Source organism: Microcaecilia unicolor, chromosome 6, assembly GCF_901765095.1.
Source record: "Microcaecilia unicolor chromosome 6, aMicUni1.1, whole genome shotgun sequence".
Classification (NCBI taxonomy): Eukaryota; Metazoa; Chordata; class Amphibia; order Gymnophiona; family Siphonopidae; genus Microcaecilia; species Microcaecilia unicolor.
Window position 1 is genome coordinate 326,922,704 of NC_044036.1, and position 15,300 is coordinate 326,938,003.

The 15,300-nt window shown below is 46.2% G+C and overlaps 1 protein-coding gene across 3 annotated transcripts in view; it reads left to right on the top strand.

Moving 5' to 3' along the window:
• Positions 1-15,300, top strand: part of SUZ12 (SUZ12 polycomb repressive complex 2 subunit) — a 133,165-nt gene that overhangs the window by 64,334 nt on the left and 53,531 nt on the right. For all 3 annotated transcript variants that reach the window (XM_030208390.1, XM_030208389.1, XM_030208391.1), the window contains one exon: positions 6,622-6,724. In XM_030208390.1, the coding sequence (XP_030064250.1) occupies positions 6,622-6,724 (103 nt within the window). The remainder of the gene's footprint in view (positions 1-6,621; positions 6,725-15,300) is intronic.

Below are 15,300 nucleotides of genomic sequence, written 5' to 3' on the forward strand. Positions count from 1 at the left end.
CAAGTTGTCCGCAGGGATGCCTCTTTTGACCCCGGAGTGGGTTGTCGTCACGACGGACGCCTCTTTGACAGGCTGGGGAGCCCACTGCTTGGGAAGGACAGTGCAGGGGCTCTGGTCTCCTGCAGAGGCAAAGTGGTTTATCAACCTCCTGGAACTCAGAGCCATTCGGTTGGCGCTTTTGGAGTTTCTCCCGGTACTGGCGTTGAAGCCAGTACGGGTTCTGTCGGACAATGCCATGGCTGTGGCCTATGTCAATCGCCAGGGAGGTACCAAGAGCGCCCCTCTAGCCAAGGAGGCCATGAATCTATGCCAGTGGGCGGAAGCGAACCTGGAACAGCTGTCGACGGCCCACATTGCCAGAGTCATGAATGTCAAGGCGGACTTTCTCAGTCGCCATACCTTGGATCCCGGAGAGTGGCAGCTATCGGCTCAGGCGTTCTTGGACATCACGAAGCGCTGGGGCCAGCCGAGCCTAGATCTGATGGCGTCATCGGCCAATTGCCAAGTGCCGCGCTTTTTCAGCAGAGGACGGGACCCTCGATCTCCGGGAGTAGATGCTCTTCTCCAACAGTGGCCGACACAGGAGCTTCTCTATGTGTTCCCGCCCTGGCCCATGTTGGGCAGGGTGCTAGACCGGGTGGCAAAGCATCTGGGCCGGATAATCCTGGTGGGTCCGGACTGGCCCAGACGTCCCTGGTATGCGGACTTGATCAGGCTCTCAGTGGACGGCCCTCTGCGGCTGCCAGAGGGGCCGGGCCTGTTGCATCAGGGTCCCGTGGTGATGGAGGATCCCTCCCCTTTTGGTCTTACGGCCTGGCTATTGAGCGGCAGCGTCTGAGGAAGAAGAGCTTCTCAGACAAGGTCATCGCCACTATGCTGAGAGCGAGGAAGCGCTCTACTTCTACTGCTTACGCCAGGGTTTGGCGTACCTTTGCATCGTGGTGTGAGGCAGGCTCACTTTCTCCCTTCACTGCTCCAATTTCTTCAGTGCTAGTGTTCCTGCAAGAAGGTCTGGAGAAAGGCCTGTCGCTCAGTTCCCTGAAAGTCCAGGTAGCGGCTCTGGCTTGCTTCAGGGGTCGCCTGAAGGGTGCTTCCCTGGCCTCGCAGCCAGATGTGGTGCGCTTTCTCAAGGGAGTTAATCACCTACGCCCTCCTCTGCGCTCGGTGGTGCCTGCGTGGAATCTCAATTTGATGCTAAGAGCCTTGCAGAAGCCGCCTTTTGAACCCTTGTCTAGGGCATCTCTGAAAGACCTGACGTTGAAAGCAGTCTTTTTGGTGGCTATCACTTCAGCCAGACGAGTTTCCGAGCTCCAGGCGCTATCATGTCGGGAACCCTTCCTGCAGTTCACTGAGGCAGGAGTGTCTATTCGCACGGTGCCTTCCTTCCTGCCCAAGATTGTTTCTTGCTTCCATGTGAATCAGCAGCTCTGCCTACCCTCCTTTCGTAGGGAGGACTACCCAGAGGAGTACTCTGCTCTCAAATATCTAGATGTGAGACGAGTCATCATCAGATACTTGGAAGTGACCAATGATTTCCGGAAGTCGGATCATCTGTTTGTGCTGTTCGCAGGTCCTCGTAAGGGTCTGCAGGCTGCCAAGCCTACAGTAGCACGATGGGTCAAGGAAACCATTGCAGCGGCTTATGTGGCCGCGGGGAAGATGCCGCCTATCCAGCTGAAGGCTCACTCCACTACAGCGCAGGCGGCCTCGATGGCAGAGGCCGGGTCCGTCTCCTTGGAAGAGATTTGCAAGGCGGCAACTTGGGCATCGGCTCATACCTTCTCCAGGCATTACCGCTTGACTGTGGCTGCTCGGGCGGAGGCCCGGTTTGGAGCTTCAGTGTTGCGGTCAGGGATTTCTATGTCCCGTCCTGGGTGAGTACTGCTTCGGTACATCCCACCAGTCTATGGATTGATCAGCATGATGATATGGAAGGTAAAATTATGTATCATACCTGATAATTTTCTTTCCATTAATCATAGCTGATCAATCCATAGCCCCTCCCAGATATCTGTACTATTTATATTCTGGTTGCATTTCAGGTTCAAGTTTAGTCTTCAGTTCCTGTTCAGGAGAACTTCGTGTTCAAGTTTTTTCAATTGGATTCTTCAAGAGTTGAGACGAGTTTGTGTTACAGTGAGCTGCTGCATTCCTCTCCCCTCCGTTTTACGGGGCTGGATTGAGACCTAAATTCTGCCGGCGCTCCCTCTCGCTTCGTGCGGCTGTAGGGCAGCTTTGTACCCCTCCTGCTTTGGCGGTGTTAGGGTCAGTCAGCTCCTCCTGCAGTTGCGGTTGCAGGATAAGCCAGATCCCCCCGCATCGGCGGGTGTGGTGTCCCTCCCCCGCTCCGCGGGGATGAGCTGGACGGATTCCCCTCCCCCACTTGTGTGGGGATGAGCTGGGTTAATTCCCCTCCCCCGTTTCGGCGGTGGTGAGCTGGGCAGAGTAGAGTGTCCCTTTGTGGGTGTAATTCTCTTAAGTGCTGAGTCCTGCGGATGGATCTTGGATATCGACATACTGAGGAGTTTCCGGCAGCACATGACCACATACAGGGAGGCAAAAGGATTGCTCTCTATCTCTACCTGCTGGTAGATGGACACAACCCACCAGTCTATGGATTGATCAGCTATGATTAATGGAAAGAAAATTATCAGGTATGATACATAATTTTACCTTTTCCCCCTTATTTTCTTTAGTTTTGGTTTTGCCTGTTTCATTTATTTTCAACCGCGTGGTTGGGTCTCTCCCTTTTTGTGCCTCTTTTTTTCTCGGCACAATCGAGCCATTTGATTTCGTCAGTGCGGTCTTCCCTTCCATGTCATCGAGAACTCCCATTGACTTGAAACGTACTCTGTGCAACCGGTCCGTCTTGGGCAGAGATACCCATTCGTGGTGTATCCAGTGCCTTGGGCCAGACCATAGCCCAGTTCGTTGTGTCCTTTGTCTTCATATGAAGAAAAGGACTCAACTTGCTCAAGAATCCCAGAGAGAGAAACTTTTTTGGGGCATGTCATGATGAATCGGTTTGTGCAAAGAGAGTATCCAATGGGGTTTCTTAGAAAGGCATACAAGCGAGCGCTGTATGCTCATAGATCATGGCTGTTCTTGTCTAGGCAAAAACCTGCACATAGGTCTTTAGCCTGTGTGCTTCTGTTTTCTCAACATGCCCCTAAAATAGGACATTTAATACACAAATATTGGCATGTTCTAGCTGTGCATTCAGAATTCAGTGAGCACCCCAAGATTGCTTACCGTCGGAAAGTGAACCTGGGGGAACTGTAAAGAGATCTACTCCTGATAAATCAGCCAACATTCCCCTTGTGGGAAATGTGTTTATTGCAAATATTCAGTTACCACCAAGTGGGTTTTAATACCAGGGTCTACCAAAAATTTTTACCTGCAAGGTATTACATCATGTAACAGTGAAAGAAAGAGTGATGTATTGCATTATGTGTCCGTGCTTGCTATATTACATTGGTCATACTAAGCAACAATTAAAACACAGACTGGCCGAACACATTAGTAATCTTAGAACTCATAAAAAAGCAGCACCCTTGATAACCCATTGGACCATACAAAACCGTGCGATAGAGGATTTAAAGTGTTTAGTATTAGTGCAGGTCGCCCCTTCTAGGGGTGGTGATGTCAGTGCACAATTGCTGGCTATAGAACAGTGCTATATTTTCACATGGGATACGGTGGCCCCCAAGGGTCTTAATCTGGAAGTAGAATGGTTATAACCTTTGGAAATGTTTTCTGAGGGGCATTTCAAACGGGGGGTATTTAATGCCTGGAACAGGAAGGTATGGTTGTAAAGTTTGGGGGTGGACCTTTGGATCCCTTGCCTGCAGAGTAGCCCGAATGGTAAGCAGTCACTAAGCGTATTTACAATTGATACATGGTTAACATTTAGATAGGTTCTTGAGATTTCGAGATGATTTGGAGTGGATATGTATTATTGAATTGTTACGGGGAGTGGTTTCTCCTGATGAAGTAAACCACGAAATGCGGTCTCGCATTGAAGAACTAAAGAGGAATTGAAGTTTAGTCATTTAGGTGACCTTATCAACGGTTTTTCATGGACGCCTTCTAGATGCCGCGCAGTGGAGCCACCAAGATGGCCAAACATGATAACCCAGTTGTGGGTGGTATAACTGTGGTTTGAGTACACATAAAGACTCATCATCATGCTATGCTTTTGGAGTCACTTTGACTTTGAATTTGGGATTACAAAAACAAGGGCCGAGAAGCAAGAGGGGCCCGTGTCAGCCATTTTGGAACTGTTGGATCTAAATGAATGCAGGGAACATTTTTTAATATCTTCAAAAGCCAAGGGAATACATCAGAGTTGAACTCTGAGTGCAAGTATTATAATGCAATTTCTGTGGATTGTAGTATGTGGTGAGCAATATATGAGATTGGTTTAATTGTGTGGATGGCGCTGCGAAAGGCATGTGAAAGTGAGTTACATGGGAACCGAGGGTTATTGTGAACAATGTATGCATATACATGGGTAACAATAAATGTTTTCATGTTTGTTTGAATTTTTCAGTGGAGTACTTTTTGACTAACAATAGGTATTGATCGTACTCTTAATATAAAACCATATACCCCTGTGTGAGTAGGAGTTAAAATTTAATGCCAAGAAGTGTAGAGTGATGCACTTGGAATTCTGAAACCCAAAAGAGAGATACCGAATAGGAGGGGAGAGATTAGTAAACTCGACTCAGGAGAGGGACTTTGGGTTGTTGGTGTCGAAGGATCTAAAGGTGAAGAAATAATGCGACAAGGCGACGGCCGTGGTCAGAAGGATGCTAGGCTGCATAGAGAGGGGTATAACCAGCAGAAGAAAGGTGGTGTTGATGCCCCTCTACAAGTCATTGGTGAGGCCCCACTTGGAGTACTGTGTTCAGTTTTGGAGGCCGTATCTTGCTAAAGATGTAAAAAGACTGGAAGCGGTGCAAAGAAAATGGTATGGGATTTTCGTTGCAAACCATACGAGGAGAGACTTGCTGACCTGAACATGTATACCTTGGAGGAAAGGAGAAACAGGAATGGCATGATACAGATGTTCAAATATTTGAAAGGTATTAATCCGCAAACATCTTTTTCAGAGACGGGAAGGCAGTAGAACTAGAGGACATGAATTGAGGTTGAAGGGGGGCAGACTCAGGAGTAAATGTCAGGAAGTATTTTTTCACAGAGAGGGTGGTGGATATGTGGAATGCCCTCCTGCGGGAGGTGGTAGAAATGAAAACGGTAGTGGAATTCAAAAATGCGTGGGATAAACACAAAGGAATCCTATTTAGTAAGAATGGATCCACGGAATCTTAGCGGAGATAAGGTGGCAACGCTGGTAATTGGGAAGTAAAACTGGTGCTGGGCAGACTTCTGCGGTCTACGCCCTGATTGTGACTGAATAGATATGAATGGGCTGGAGTGTAAATTTTAAGGGGTTTCGACGTTAGCTTCAGAACTTAGTACAAGAACAGTGTTGGGCAGACTTCTATGGTCTGTGCACTGAGAATGGCAAGGACAAATCAAACAAAGTATCACATACCATGTAAAATGAGTTTATCATGTTGGGCAGACTGGATGGATCGTAAAGGTCTTTATCTGCCGTCATTTACTATGTGCTATGTTACTAAGTTTATCAGCAGTGAGGAGCGCCCCTTAGGTGAGCACTTTGAGCAAGATCCATTCCTAGGTGGTATTTGTTGGTCTGTATGTATTGTGAATAGATTAATATGTGTTGCCAAATATCTATTGGGATATACGTTTCAGAATAACAGATTGTTGGAGATGTTCGAAGATTGGACAAGAAAGGACTTCTTGTAGGAGGTGTTAGGGCAGGAACAACTATGATTCAGCTTTCAGATTGAAACTGCTAATCTCACTTGCATTTGAGTTCTGTGTGCTGTGGGAGTTACTACAATAAGTATTGATAGTAAGGAAAAATCCTATTTCACCTTATCCTACACATTTTTACAAGACTTCACATGTAAGATAGTGTCCTAAGTGTATATAGGGGAATCCACTAGTGTACATTGTAATTCCTAACTTTTGCTGTTGGAGGAATGAATGTTTTTGCATGCCATAGCTCTAATTCAGGATGCCATTAACTTATTTTCAGGGGAAAACTGAAAATATCCTGCTGCTTCTACTTATTGGTGATACAAGTAAATATAATATGTATTATTGCACTTGTATTCCACATTTTCCCACCTATTTGCAGGCTCAATGTGGCTTACACAGGTCTGTTATGGCATTGCCATTCCAGGGTAAAAGATACAATTGGTGTTACAAAAGATCATGGATAACAAAAAATATTTGATCAGATAGTTATAGCAAGAAGGCTTTCAGGGAAGGTTGGAGTGATAAGTGATGTAGCTGCATGCTTTAAACATATCACCAGCAATAACTGAAGTCCAATATCTAATTGTATCTTCAGTAAACTTAAATACACTGTGCTGTACCAAATAGGAATATATTTTTCTAGCCTGGATACTTAAGACAACAATTAGAACTTTCTTAAGGATTTATGAAATGTCAGTCTGATGTGTAGATGTTAACCTTCCTTCTACCGACATATTGTTGATAGTCTGAAATATTTTCATTTAGATGTCACTGAGGAGCTTCCAGCAAGAAGAAAACGAAATTCATCAAATCGTGATGATGGTGAAAAAATTTTTGTAGCACAGATGACTGTGTTTGACAAAAACAGGTAAAATTATTCAGACATCTAGACACCCATAGTAAGAGATCATAACACCTAACCTGAATAGGAGAGCCTTCACTGGGCAAACTCGTTTGCTATAAATTGGTTGTGTGTGTGTGTATATATATATATATATATATATATATATATATATATATATATATATATATAGTTTTAAAGTTTTTTTATCTTATTTTGCAAACCAATACAGACTTTAGACTTGCACAACCGTACAAAATAGCATAATCATTATTCTTTTTTGCAATTAACATTTTTATTGAAATTTTTGCGAAAGTAAGATTGAATGCAAATATATCCCATTGATTCTGCACCTGCTGCTTTTTATTCAGCCAAAGAGCAGTAAGGGTTCCTTGAGTATCATATCCCTAAGGTAGGCCTGTCTCACATGGATTGAGGGAATCTCTGATATCTTCCAGTATTTAGCCATGGCCCATCTCCCTGCTACCCAACACATCAGCACTGGTCTATTGGATGATATTGAATCCCCTTCCAGGCTCAGCAGGCAAGGTCCAAAGCAAAAGAAATCCTAAATATCTGTTGCATTTTGTGTTATCCTGTCCCAAAATGCTGAGCTATGGGACATTACCACCGCAAATGGAAAAATGTACCCCGCCTCCCACACCCTCTCCAACAAGCAGGAGAGCTATGAGGAAACATCTTGTGCAAACGTACCACGGTCAAATGCCAGTTCATCAGCACTTTCAGGTTCGCATCTTTAATAGTGGCGGATATTGAGAATTTATAAACTCTTAAGAAGAATATAGGACCATTGGAAGTCAGAAAAAGTAACACCACGGTCACTTTCCCATACCAGCATATAGGGCAACTTTTGAAACCCAGAGGATTTTAGCAAGGAATACAAAGCAGAAATTAAGCCTTTCCTTAGCATCCCTCTGGACCGGCCCAGGATTGGACTGATGGGTTATGCTCGCCTACCAGCAGGTTGGAGACTGAGAAAAAAACTCTGACTCTAGCGAGCCAATAGGAGCCCTGGTCATGTGACCATGGCCTGCTTATAAAAATATTGTCCTTCCATTCTGATGCGTAAGTAAGTGATGTGCAAGATGGACAGTTTCTTCTGTCGTTGCCGAAGCTGTTTAGCAAGGAGCCTGCCTGGTTTATTCTCAAATTCAAAGTGCGTTTGTTGGGCTCTCTGTAACTTACGAGTAAGGTCATCTAACCATAACTGCTGAAGTTCAGTTCTTTTCTGCTGCAACTTCTGTAAAATATTACGTGACCCGTCCTGTTTGTTCTGGCTTTGCAGAAATTTCCGCACTTTAGTCACCCTCCTAATTGCTCACCATTTAATGAACACCCCCCCCCCCCCCCCCCCCGAATAACAGCCTTCAAAACCTCCCAGACCATCCCATCCTGCACATCCCCCTTATCGTTAAACTCCAAATACTCCACTATCTGTCATCTGACATCCACCACCACCTGAGCAACAGACACTCACTCATTCGCCAAATGCCCCTCCTACCCAGATCATTACCCACATTGAAAGTGACCCAGATTGGAGCATGGTCAGGACAGGTCTGGGACTTGATCTTAGCATCCAAAAGACACTGAGACCAATATGGATCCCCCAAAAGAAGATCAATATGGGAATAACTACTATGGTGTGCTAAAAAAATAGGAATAGTCTTTACCTAATGGGTGCTGACTATTCCACAAATCTGCTAAATGATACTCATGGAGAACTGCCAACAACTGCTTATGTGAGAGCTGAGCCCCATCTGTTCCCTGAGAAGTCCTATCCCAAAGGGGATCCAATACCACACTGCATTCCTCCTCACACACAAGTAGATGTCCCCTATCTTGATCTCCCAGGAATGTTCGCAAGGCCACCCAAAATATAGCAGGTGGGTCACAAGGGGCATATACATTTAAGATAGCCACCTGCTTGTCACCTAACTCCCATTACAGCAACAACATTCTGCCCTCCAAACCTCTTTTCACGGCAAATCTTTTTTTCAGCAAAATAGCCATTGTCACAGTCTTCTGAGCCCAACTATTTGAGTCAAAAATATCTGAAGGAAATGCCTATCGATCAGTAGACATTCACATCTCTGGCGAAGATGAGTTCCTTGAAATTTAATGTGGACAAGTGCAAGGTGATGCGCATTGGAAAGAGTAATCTGAATCATAGTTACCAGATGCTAGGGTCCACCTTGGGGGTCATTACTCAAGAAATAGATCTGTGTGTCATTGTAGATAATACGCTGAAATCTTGCTCAGTGTGCAGCGAAAGCCAAAAAAGCAAACAGGATGCTAGGAATTATTAGGAAAGGGACGGTGAATAAGACCAAAAATACTATAATGCCTTTGTATCGCTCCATGGTGCGTCCGCACCTTGAGCATTGTGTTCAGTTCTGGTGGTCGCGGTATCAAAAAAGATATAGTGGAATTAGAAAAGGTTCAAAGAAGAGCGACCAGAATGATAAAGGCGATGGAACTCCTGTCGTATGAGGAAAGGCTAGGGCTCTTCAGCTTGGAAAATTGACAGATGAAGGGAGATATGATTGAGTGGTGTAGAATGAGTAAAAAAAAATCCTGAGTGGTGTAGAATGAGTAAAAGTAAATCAACTTTTTTACTCATTCCAAAAGTACAAAAACTAGGGGACACTCGAGGAAGTTACATGGAAATACTTTTAAAACAAATAGGAGGAAATATTTTTTCACTCAGCAAATAGTTAAACTCTGGAACTCTTTACCGGAGGATGTGATAACAGCAGTTTAAAAAGTTTTAAAAAGGTTTGGACAAATTCCTGGAGGAAAAGTCCATAGTCTGCTATTGAGACAGACATGGGAAGCAACTGCTTGCCCTGGGATTTGGGTTTCTGCCAGGTACTTGTGACCTGGCTTGGCCGCTGTTTGGAAAACAGGATACTGAGCTAGATGGACCATTGGTCTGTCCCAGTATAGCTACTTTTATGTTCTTACTAGTAAAACATGCCCGTTTCACACACAAATGAAACGGGTGCTAGCAAGGTTATCCTCAGAGTTCCAGTTTGGCCCCCTCATCCGAGTTCCAGGCTCCCCTCTCCTCTGAGTTCCAGGCCTCCCTCCCTCTCTCTCGTCCCAGGCCTCCCTCCCTCCCTCTCTCTCGTCCCAGGCCTCCCTCCCTCCCTCTCTCGTCCCAGGCCTCCTTCCCTCCCTCTCGTCCGAGTTCCAGGCCTCCCTCCCTCCCTAACCTCCGAGTTCCAGTTCCCCGCCCTCCCTCCCTCCCTCCCTGACATCTGAGATCCAGTCCCCCTCTTCGTTCCATGTCCCCCTCCCTTTCCTCCAAGTTCCAGGCCCCCCTCTCCGAGTTCCATGCCCCCTTCCTCCCTCTCCTCCGAGTTCCATGCCCCCTCCCCTCCGAGTTCCATGCTCCCCTCCCTCTCTCTCTCTCTCCCTCCCTCCCTCTCTCTTCCCTCCAAGTGGCAGCCCGACCTGCGTTGCTGGCCCTCTTCTCCCAGTCCTCCGCCTGCCTCTCGCCTTCCTGCGTGCCGGCCTGAATTTAAAAGTTTTTACCTTGGGGTTTGGCGGCAGCAGTGAAAGGCAAGCAGGCACGGCGCTTCATCCTGCCTTCCCTTGTGTCTCAGCTCTGCCTCTGGTCCTGCCCTCATTTTTTGTTTCTGGAAGGGCAGGACCAGAGGCAGAGCTGAGACAAGGGAAGGCAGGCTGAGGTGCCGTGCCTGCTCGCCTTTCACTGCTGCCGAGGTAAAAGTTTTTAAATTCAGGCCGGCACACAGGAAGGCGAGGGGCAGGCGGAGGACTGGGAGAAGAGGGCAGGTAACGCAGGTCAGGCTGCCAGTCGGAGGGGGGAGAGGGAGGGAGGCTTGGGGGTCTGGAACTAAGAGGAGAGGGGGGCATGGAACTCGGAGGGGAGGAGAGGGAGGGGGCGGGCCTGGAACTCGGAGGGGAGGAGAGGGAGGGGGCGGGCCTGGAACTCAGAGGACGGGGGGGGAGGGGGCGATTCTCCCACAATTGTATCCTCACCTCCAACATTCTGTGGCTGGCAACGCAGGTCGGGCTGCCACTCGGAGGGGAGAGAGAGGGAGGCGCGGGGGTCTGGAACTCAGAGGAGAGGGGGCATGGAACTCAGAAGGGAGGGAGGGGGCGGGCCTGGAACTCAGAGGAGAGGGGGGCCTGGAACTCTGAGGACGGGGGGGGGGGGGGGAGGGAGGGGGCAATTCTCCCGCGATTGTATCCTCACCTCCAATGTTCTGTGGCTGGCTGGTTTCCCTTCCCTCTCATTGATCCACCTTCTGATGTCATCACGTTCAGACGCGAGGGTGGACCAATGGGAATTGTATTACGAACTCAGGCATCCAGACGTAGAACTTTAGAGGTGCAAATTATTATATAGGATGATGAGCGCTGTATCATAATTAAATCTCCTCAGTTTCTTAATAATCCCCTCACGTGGTGAGTTTAAACCCCTTTACATTGATAGATACCACTTTACAATTATAATCCGCTATCCCTTGAACCCCCCCCCCCGCTGCAGATCAAACTCCTCCTCGCTTCTTCCCTGCATTCCCTGACTGAGACATGTACAGTCATGCACACCCAGGAGAAGTGAGCACCCGAAACAGTATTGCCATGCTTACGCAGTGCTCCACACCTACCCTCCCCCTGTCCCAAAACTAAACCCACACCCCCTCTACACCACTACCAACCCACCTAAAACGCACACCTCTCAAAGACCCAACACACACACAACCCCAACTGTGTTTAACCCCAACAAAAAGCCCAATACCAGCAATACATCCCCAACAAGACAAAGTCCCAAATACTGCAGCTGCAGTCTTCGTGCTGCATGACCATCAGCACTTGAACCAGTTGCTCGTCACTGTCTCGAAGTGCCCTTAACCCTCTGCCACCGGGGGAGGGGGGGTGCTTGGAAGTGTCCTGGGTCGCAACTGGCTGGTTAGCCCCCTCTGGAGGATTCTCTGCCTTCAATGCTACCAAAGCAGCCCAAGCCTCCTCCGGCTCTTTCAGTCGTTTAATTGTACTGCCCATGCTGATCGCAAGGGCAAAGGGAAATACCTGTTTGTACCGATATCCCGCCTCTCACAGGTACCGAGTAACACCTTGAAGCTCTCTCTGTCTCTTAAGTATCACAGGGGAAAGGTCCTCATAGATTTCCACAAGGATTCCCTTTTACCAATAGTCATTCTGCTTGCAGGCATACTGGAACAACTCGTCCTTAACTGCATAGCTAGCAAAGCCAGTCACAGTGTCCTGGGACTTATTCTCTGCTGGTCGGCCCAGTACCCAGTGAGCACTGCAGCAACTGGAACATTCCCCCCCCCCCCCCCCCCCCCCCCCCCCCAATGCTCTCTGCAGCAAGTCTTGACATTCTTGCGCCATCTGTTTAGCTTCCTGGAAAGCAGTTTCCTCAGGGATACCTCTCAGCCGCAAATTACCTCGTCTCGAGCAGTTCTCTAGGTCCTTTATTTATCTCAAAGATCCATGTCGACTTGCTATAGCAAACTGATCTTTTGATGGGACTCCTTAACCTGTCCTTCTACCCTCTCCATCCAGGATTCAACCTCATCTTGACCTCAAATCAGAGAGGTCCTGCCAAATTTCATCTACTGCACTGTGAATATCTGTGTGAATGGACCGGACCTCCTCCTGTAGAGCTTCCAGCACAGCCAGTAAATCCCCAGAAACTGAAGCAAGTAGTACCAAACTCACGCTCCTGCTGGTTTCTTCAGCCATCAAGTTCCGCGGGCTAGTCTTTGCAACTGCCACTGTCTTGTCAGTGCTTCCTCGGCTTGCATGTTTCGAAGTTCCCAAAGTTGCTCTGCTACCGGTGAATTTAAAACTCTCCAATTTTTGCCGGGAATCCATTTCACTTCTTAGCACAGGAATACAGCATTTTCACAGCAAAAGGCACACTGCAAGAGGGTATTATCTCTAAAACACAGCATGGCCCCAACGAAGCTGTACACTAGAGCAACCATCCACTCTGGTGATGTCACTTCCTCCCTTCCATATTTATTTATTTATTTGTTGCATTTGTATCCCACCTTATCTCACCTCTTTGCAGGCTCAAAGTGGCTTACAATACATCATGAGTAGTGGAAGAGTGTTAGTAATATAAACATTTAGTATTGCATGATTTTGGTTAGTATGATGATAAAAACAAGGTAGTAGTATACAAGCAGATTTTAAGAAACAGTTCTGAAATTAAATAGGCGAGTTGTGTAGTGTATATTCACTTGGGTTGGTCTTTTTGGTATGCTCTTTCAAAGAGATGGGTCTTCAGTAATATGCAGAAGTTCGTTCTTTCATAGATCGATTTCAAGTTGCACGGCAGTTCGTTCCATAACTGTGTGCTCAAGTAGGTGAAGTTTGACGCGTGCATTGATTTGTATTTCATTCTTTTACAACTGGGGAAGTGCAGATCGAGGAATGTGCGGGATGATCTTCTGGCGTTCCTAGGCGGTAAGTCTATTAGGTCAGACATATAAGCTGGTGCGTCTCCATGGATAATTTTGTGAACTAGTGAACATATTTTGAACGTGATTCGTTCCTTAAGTGGAAGCCAGTGTAATTTTTCTCTTAAGGGCTTGGCACTTTCAAATTTTGGTTTGCCAAATATGAGTCTAGCTGCCGTGTTCTGGGCTGTCTGGAGTTTCTTGATAATTTGTTCTTTGCAGCCGGCATATAGTGCATTGCAATAGTCTAGATGACTGAGCACTAATGATTGTACCAGGTTACGGAAAACATTCCTTGGGAAGAAAGGTCTTATTCTTTTTAATTTCCACATTCAGTGGAACATCTTCTTGGTTGTTCTAACCTAACTCCTCACATGTAACCATAATCGAGTTGTAACAGATTGTATTTCCATCAACACAATGTATTGTAAGCCACACTGAGCCCGCAAATAGGTGGGAAAATGTGGGATACAAATGCAATAAATAATAATAATAATAATAATGATCAATGGTGACTCCAAGAATTTTTAGGGTTTTTGAAATAGGAAGGTTTAGAGTTGGTGTGTTGATGGCGGTGTATACTTTCTTGTTGTGTTGGGAGGTTAGTATTAGGCATTGGGTCTTTTCTACATTGAGTTTCAGCCGAAATGCATCCGCCCATGAATGCATGATTTTGAGGCTTTGGTTGATATCATTAGAAATTTCTTTTAGGTCTTGTTTGAATGGGATGTAGATCGTTAGTCATCCGCATAGATGTATGGATTGAGGTTTTGATTTGATAGTAATTTTGCCAGGGGTATCATCATTAAGTTGAATAGAGTCGGCGAGAGGGGGGATCCTTGTGGTACTCCGCATTCAGGTACCCAAGCGGCTGAAGTAGTTGAGTTAGATGTTACTTGGTATGACCTTGCGGTTAGGAATCCCTTGAACCACTGGAGGACGTTGCCTCCGATTCTGAAGTAATCAAGGATGTGTAGTAAGATTCCGTGGTCTACCATGTCGAAAGCGCTTGACATGTCAAATTGTAGATGTAATCGATTGAATCGGTACTGTGGTTAGACCTAAACCCTGATTGGGAATCGTGGAGTATAGAAAATGTATCTAGATAGTTTGTAAGTTGCGTAGTCACTAACCCTTCGGTTAATTTGGTTATTAAGGGAATAGATGCTACCGGTCTATAGTTAGTTAGTTCACTAGCGCTGTTCTTTGTGTCTTTGGGTATGGGGGTGAGTAGGATGTTTCCTTTTTCCTTCGGGAAGAATCCATTTTGTAGCATGTAGTTCAGGTGTTTCGTTATGTCGTTTATGAATTGTTGAGGGGCAGATGTCATCAGGTTGTTTGGACATAGGACTAGTTTGCAATGGGATTTGGCAAATCTTTTGAGCGTTTGGGAGATGATGTTCTCTGATAGTATCTCGAAGTTGGTCCATGTCCTGTCCGTTGGATGAATGCCAGGGGCTGGGTCTAGGCAATTAAGGAGTTCAGTATAGTCGGTGGTGCTGACAGGTATTTTAAGTCGTAGTTGTACTATTTTTTTCGTTGTATTTCGCAAGATTGTCTGCTCCAGGAGTGTCTTTGCTGTTGGTTGTGACTGGTGTGGTGTCTATTAGTTTGCTCACGAGTTGGAAAAGTTTGTGTGTGTCCTTGTAGTTTGGTCCGATTAAGGTTTTGTAGTGTAGTCTTTTGGTTTGTCTTAGGGTGTATTTGTATTTTCCTTGGAGTTGTTTCCAGGCGTTTAGTGTGGTGTCGTCTTTCTTTTTAGTCCATGCTCGTTCTAACCTTCTGACTTGTGTTTTAAGTTTTTTCAATTCTTCATTGAACCATGGTGTTGAATTCTTTCTGTGTGAAGATCTCGTTTGGATTGGAGCAATGCTGTCTAGTATAGATCTACATCTGTTGTCCCATTCTGAGAGGAATTGGATTGTGTCTGTTTTTGTTGTCCATTCATTGTGGTAAATCTGTTGCCAAAATTCTATCGGGTCTATTTTTCCTCTCGTGGAGTAAGTTTTCCGTTCTTGTTTAATCGGTGGTCCTTTTGTTCTCCAGTGGAGGGAGATGTTTGCTTTGTAGTGGTCCGACCATGGTGCGGGTGTTCTGATAGATCAACATACCTTTACAAGGGAA